The sequence below is a fragment of the Condylura cristata genome, unplaced genomic scaffold (genome assembly GCF_000260355.1).
Source record: "Condylura cristata isolate star-nosed mole 26May11 unplaced genomic scaffold, ConCri1.0 scaffold00004, whole genome shotgun sequence".
In the NCBI taxonomy this organism is placed as follows: Eukaryota; Metazoa; Chordata; class Mammalia; order Eulipotyphla; family Talpidae; genus Condylura; species Condylura cristata.
The window spans coordinates 68,896,538-68,903,774 of NW_004567105.1; the positions used below are offsets into that span (position 1 = coordinate 68,896,538).

The 7,237-nt window shown below is 42.2% G+C and overlaps 1 protein-coding gene across 1 annotated transcript in view; it reads right to left on the reverse strand.

Moving 5' to 3' along the window:
* Nucleotides 1-809: 809 nt before the first annotated feature.
* Nucleotides 810-7,237, reverse strand: part of STAC (SH3 and cysteine rich domain) — a 106,379-nt gene continuing 99,951 nt past the window's right edge. The window contains exon 11 of the mRNA XM_004676329.2: nucleotides 810-4,022. Within this exon, the coding sequence (XP_004676386.1) occupies nucleotides 3,924-4,022 (99 nt within the window). The 3' untranslated portion in view covers nucleotides 810-3,923. The remainder of the gene's footprint in view (nucleotides 4,023-7,237) is intronic.

Below are 7,237 nucleotides of genomic sequence, written 5' to 3' on the forward strand. Positions count from 1 at the left end.
ACCATTTTGGAAAGTGAGAACATTTTTAGCATGAGAGCATTGAATTTTTGTAGACTCAATATCTAATGGAAATGGTATAGCTCCAGTGTATTCAGTTTTGAATTAAAAAACTAGTTCTTAGTTTTTGGTATTCTAGTATATTCTGTGGTTACTCTACTCTCTCCTTTATAGCACTAATTATGTGTTCAGTATTATTTCTTTGATGACAGTTTTTCCCAGCAGAGTCCAGAACTATTTGTTGGTTCTACTGCAAAAATAACAACCATTATAAAGATCAAAACCCAGAAACTTATGATTCACCACATCCAGAATTAGACACTCTTGAATATGAATACATTTTACTCGTTCATGATGTGAGTTTTGCCCTTGCTGGTTTGTAGATGGCTCTCATGGAGTGGTGTTGGAGCCTTCACCCAACTGTGATCTCTGGCTCCATCACTGTAATTGTTCACCCTGCCAAAGCTTCACGACCTGTCACTGAAGTTTTCCACAAATATTTTTGGAACTTCTTCACTTGAAAGTTGCTTCTTTATACAGTGTCACTCAGTTAAGCCAGTGGCTTCTTTACAGTTTTCTCCAGGCAGTTAAAGAGATTGTTTATTTAGGAAATTATCTTAGTGATTCATCCTAGATGTGGAAGGGGAAATTGTGATGAAGTATTGGCTGGTGTGTTCTCCCTCTGAGACTGACACTAAGGACCGGAGACCAGGTGCCTGTCACTTCAGTCCTACGGTTGCTTACTACTGATTTCCTTGTCTTAGAGAGTGCACACAGGTGACATAAATACTTAAGTGTTTATTTGTAGATGCATATTGAACTGTACGCACTTTATGATCAACTTTTTCAACATTCATTGATATTTATAAAGATTACATGTATATTAAAGAACAAAATAAAATGCTAGTTCTGAAAGCAGAAACTGTACAAAATACACACACACACACAAGAAATAAAAAAAAATCAAGTAATCAAAACTAATTACAGAGTTAATTACAGAAATGGATACAACAGGACATTAGCATGGTCAAAGCTGACCTTGGGAAAAGTCATATATTTTATTTTTTAAATCATATAATGACTGGAGAAGAATGAACAAAGCACATAACTTTTAAGAAACTAGTTTTAAAGGAGAAAAAAGATGTCATGTAAGAAAAGATGGTGTCAGGGGAATAACCTGAAAACCTGGGTTTCAGTGTGACCCCACACACTGTGGGGGAGCACAGTGGACTATGGTGATGGATTATGGGTGATTCTGTGGTGGGTACACTAGAGTGGCGATTCCTGAGGGGGGAGGGTCTAAATGTTCTCTCAATTAAAAGAATAAATAAATAAGTTAAATAAAGGACTTTTTGGGACAAAAACCAACTAAACAAAAAAAGAAACCAGGGAAGGAAATCTGAAAATATTTCTTGGAAATAGGTCTTGTACTTTTCCAGGACTTCAGTATATCCTGACTTCTACACAGACACGCAAGATGTTTCAGAGCTGTTTAAACTCAGTGAGATGATTAAAAAACTGTCACTTTTTAATTTTTACAAAGGAACTATAAAATAAATTTCTATTCTCTGTTAAAATTTTAAGGTAAGTTAAAAGTTTCTATGGCCTGCAGGAAAACTGAGGATTATTTAAAACTCCTCATGGAAGCTAAGAAAAACAACATGTTCTGAGGGTCAAAAACACCAGGTGTTGTTCAAAACACACAACAGGACAGCAACTGAGCAAAACCTAAGACGCTGTTACGGGATGCCATTAAATTAGGTTTGATTTTCTGTCCGAGTTGTTGTAGAATTTTGTTTTGTGATTAATCTGTGCAGCACACCTGCTCACTCAGTGTCCTAGGGAGACTATTTTGAGCAATGCTGAATTTTCTTTTATACCAACCTACGCCCTGCTGGTCAGCATTCGCTAAAGCCTTCAGCACACAAAACAGCTACTTTTCCTTCTGACTTTTTCACCCCTCTGGGACACGATCCCACTCTTCTTGCCTGCAGACTGGGATTCTAGAGTAGGCTGTCTTCCAGCTGTTATTTTAACTATGTGCACTTCTGTCCTTTTCAATACTTTATAGATACCTTAGAGAGATGTGAAAAGAGAGGGTTGGTAGGGGAATAGCAGGGCAAGACTATCAGGAGGCCGGACCACTGGGGGACCCCCTTGGAGGCTATCTACAGTAACCTCCTTTTGTTCAATTTCAAAAGGCAAATCAGTTTTTTAATGCAAATTAAATTTGCGTGGGTGTGATAATACTGTGCCAGAAGGTGTCACGCAGAGCTCAAGACACACACTCTTCTATGCTCTTTCCAGCCACTGTGTTGTCTTTATTGAATGGAATATGGCATTAGAGACAAAGGGCATTTGTACTCCATCATTCCATTGTACAGACAGCAGTCAAACTATCCACCCCCGTGTTCAGAGAATTCATCTTGACTCTACACTCAGTTATGCACACTGAATCAGAGAGGGAGGAAATTCTGGATGGCGGCGTTAAGCTGAGAGTAAGGCATCCCGACTATTGTGAAATCAGCAGCCATCTCATCTCAGCTCCTGACTTCAGGCTGAGCAGTAGCAAAAGAAATAAATGGAGACTAATACTTTGGCTTGGGAAATAATGCTTACATGCACAGGATGCATCCACTTAAGTCTTTTAAAAACCAATTGTTCTAATGACTTTATTGCTCTGTAAGAAAACAAATCAAACGGGCATTGATTCCAAGGTCATTGTGAATTGACACTGAACCACATTAATGACTAATAGGATGCACGTCTGAATGCTAGGAGGCGTCTTGAGGAGGAAGGCATCACAGTATATTGCATTCTTGTAAACATTAGTACATGTACAGAGTAGAGAGACCTCCCTAGCTGCTAAATAGGCCCCGAGTTCCTCTGCTTTCAGAAGAATGAAGCACTAAGGATTCTCTTCCATCTACTATGTGCTGGATATCACAGACTGCCTAAAGAAGAATGGATTCCAATTTGGCTACATTTCTCTTAAGATGCAGTTGTTGGTTTTCCTCCATTTTCTGGTTCTCTGCAAGGTGGTATCAACCTCTAAAAGAGTCCTACAGGATAGAGCATGGGAAAAATGCCACCCCCAATGTAGAGGCTGAGAAGTGAAGTGGTGCACATCACTGAGCCTATTGCCACATCGTCTTCCCCAGCGCCATCCCGTAGGCACGGGACTTAAACATGGAAAGGGCTGCATACCCTTCAATAATAAGAGCTCTCGAGTTCACCTGACCCCGCTTTGCCCTTTTTTTCTAGGCCTGTGTCCTGTCACCTCTACTGGTGACTAGATAATGGGGGGAGGGGGGCACGGGGAGCTGCCTATCAGCTGCCCATTTGGGCAGATCAGGTCTTCGCAGTTGGTGCCAACCTGACATAGCCCTCGTATCTAACACACTTGTTGGGGCTTACTCAGGGGACAGGACAGACAGCACAATCCCAGGCAAGGAGGGACTTTGTGGGAGTCCTGCTGTGGTGGTGTGCTGGGGGCTACCAAGGAGGGCCCCCCCATTCTGCACTCTGCAGAGAGCCTGGGAATCTCAGACGTGATGATGCTGGTTCGTCAGTACTGGGGACAGAGGTTTGGAACCAGACTCAACACGTGGCCACATGGATCTGAGCCTCTCCATTGGGGTCACACAGCCAACTGGAGCACCGTCCAGCAGGGTCACTTACACAGGAAGAGCTGAGTCAGGGATCAGGTACAGTGCTCCGTTCCCTCAGCTGACTGCCAGCCTCACCCCCGCCCGGGCACCTGGGTGTGCTGTAGGCCCTCCAGCTGGTGGCCGCTGCCCTGCAGTCTCAGACCGGAGTCCTGTCTCACTGTTCCCGGGGGCGGGTCAGCAGGCAGCCTCTGGTCGACACTGTGAGATGAGGCGCTGCAGCAGAGCGTGCCTGCTGCGGAGGGAGCTGGGCGGCAATCAGACGTTTTCTAGAATGTCCAGGGGGACAAGGCCTCGCTTCTTACCACTGAGGACCCTGATAAAGCCGTCTTGTTGTTCTTCAGAAGTCACGCAGATCTGAAGGCCAAGGAAAGAAAAATCAAACAAGTCAATAAGAAGCTGGAACTCTGGTTGGAGGAGGTCTGAGGAGACCCTACTAGGAAAGGGAGAGTCGTGGCAGGTTGGGAAATCGTGGCTCCGTGAGAAAAAGGTTTGGCAACAAATTAGGCAGAATGCTGGGTTTGGAATTTTCCAGATAGGGAATGTGTTCTGGGGACTCGAAATAAAGATCAATAAAGTTGATAGAAGAGTGTTTCTCTGAAGAGCCGCCATGAGGACAGATGAGATCATGCGCTTGTGGAGCCTGGTCTGCTGCACGCGATGCGCCCTCAACACATTATTGTTATTATTTTTAACGATTTATTTGTGCATACAGAACTGGGGTACAGGCCAGAGGTGCAGGGGTGGTGAGAGGGCTCATCAGAGGCAGAGTGGTGAGCAGAACAGTGGACATATGAAGTACACTGCTGAGGGGAGCAGCAGGCGGGCCAGGAGAGGTCTGCCGCCCATGTGGTCACCTCCAGGGCAGGCGGGATTGAACTCATGCAGAAGTGGCGTTAGCTTCTCAGTGCTGCACTTTAATCCGCTGCGCCACCAGGGAGGGCCCACAACACATTATTTTAAAGATCCAAAATAATGACCACCATTCAGCAAGCCCCTTTACATGTTTGGAAGTTTCTACACATGAAAAGTCAAAAGGACTCGATCCTGGCCCAGGCAGATTGGTGCCAACATCTCCCATATTCCAGAGTAAGACCACCTACACTGGTTGAAAACAGGTGGTTAAAACCCATTTGGGTGGCTTAGTCCACACCATTTATAGGCCACCGTAGGGAATGTGGGGTGGGCATGGCCAGATGTAGGGGAGAAGGAGGTTTTGAAGCTATTGACATGTTGTGCTTTAGCCCAGCAGAGAGAATTCCCGCAAGTATTTGAGGGCAGCGAGGAGGTACCAACAGGTGGAGACACTATGCCTGCCTAGACCAGTGTAGCTAGGGCAAAAGTTGGGGGGCTCTGGAAGCGGGTGGGGTGAGAAAAGGCAAGAATGTGCAGGAAACCCAAGCCGTGTTAATATTTGTCTAAAGCAGTTCTTGTTCTTCTTCCGCCCTCCCTGCCTTCTCCCCTCATGGCATTACTTGTTCTCGCCCTTCTCTCTCTCCTACTCCTTTCTCCTTGTCTCCCTTCTCCTCCTTTTCCAGCTGAAGGCTGGACCAGTTTTCCCCTCACTCTTGACAAATCTTGGCTGGTCCACCCAGTGGACAGATATTAACAGATGTTAATAATTCTAAAAGAAAACTTTCCCAACAGTATAAGGAACCAGGCAACATGCAAATGCCTAATACATAGGTGGTAAAATCTCAGCCTCCCCAACTATCCAGGAAATGCATATGAACATGAACTTTTATTTATCTGCCAACATGACAGATAGAAAAAAGATGAATGTGCAATTTGGGCAAGGATGTGGAAACCTGACTAGTCTCATAAACAACTGCTGTGGGTATATATTGGTACAGCATTTTGGAAGGCAACTGGTTGTCTGTATCAAAAAACTAAAAACCTTTGATCTCTTGTCCTATACATCCTAAGGAATTAATCAGGCTTTTAACAATCTTAAACCTAAAAATTGCAGTTATTAACAATAGTTTAAAAATTAAAAAGCTCTGAATTTATCCAGTGATAGGGGAATACATCTAGACTAGGGTTTGGCAAACTTCTTCTGTGAAGACCAAAATATTAATATTCTAGAGCTTTGCAGAACATATGATTTCTGTTGCAATGACTGAACTGAGCCATTGTAGCATGCAACAGTCATAGATACCTCATGTATAATGAATGTTGTTATATTCTGACAAGCTTCTTATGAAAACAGAGCCAGATTTGATGCTTGGGCCATGATTTGTCAACCCCTGATCTACAGAGTGAAATGTTACATTAATTGTTAAAAACTGTGTTTGGACTGCCATTTAGTGACTAAGTTAAAAAAACAGTTGGAAAACTAAGTTACTGAGAACAAAGTATGAATTAAAAGCAATGTTTGGTAGGAAATACACCAAAAAGCTTATGTTGATATTATCTTGATGGGCCAATTATCTGTGATATTTATTTTCTTCTTTATATATACATATATTTGTTTTTTTCCCAAATTTTCTTATGTTATTTCAGTAAGAATTGTACTTTTGTAATCTAAAAGTAAATATATATTTTCTTAAGGCTTTGACAGAACACAAAGCATGGTTGAAGATAGTTCTATAGCAATGACTGAACTATGGATGAATTAAAAAAATTCATGTGTTTAAAGTTGATTTAATAAGGATGTTTTTTAAATTTAAAAAATGAAGCAAGCATACTCTTTGTCAGTGAAACTCTAGTTGTGCTCACAACAAAAGAATAAGTTAATTCTATTTGGAAACAAGAGCTCTGTGGAAAAACTAATATAATAATTGTGGGACAAATCACCCCAGAGGCAGAAGTGTGATTTAATCAAAGAGATAAATTGCATTTATTTTCAAAATCAAATTTCTTCTGTTTCCCTGCTAATGGCCATTTGTCTTAATATTTTTAGAATTATAAATATCAACCTGGCTATTTTTGGTGGCTTATCAGGTAGTTTTTGGTGGCACTGGGCGTTGCAGGTGAATTTCGCATGTAGGCTTTCCTCTCAATATGATGGTGGCAAGGGGGTGACCTGGACCTGCATGGGGATGGCCAGGTACTGGGACAGGGCACAGCTGATCCCATTTAACGTTCACTCCCCACATCAGAGGAAGAGTCACGATGATATCACAGGTGAGAACTTGATATTCAGTGGTGACCTTGCCAAAAACACATATGCTATGGATCCATTTCTGCCTGACATGAGAATCTGTGTTTCTGCTGCTACATTATACTCCCCTCAATTAACAAGCATGTTTTGAAATTTTACATACAAAAAAATTTAGCACCCTAAAGTGGGGGCAAATTTCAATTGTTTTCATGTTAATAGATTTTTAAAGTGTAAATTTTCTTTAGAGTGACTGATATTTTCTAAACATTGGTTGCCATGTTGATGACAAAGATTGAAAACAGAACTTGTGTGTGGGTAAAGAGAACTCAGTGCCTTTTGTTGAGCTGGATATAATTGGACATAAAAGTTCCTTCATATGTTATAGGACAACAATGGCTCTTAAAAGTAACATAAGGGGCCCTCCCTGGTGGCGCAGCGGGTTAAAGCACAGCACTGAGAATCTAAAGCC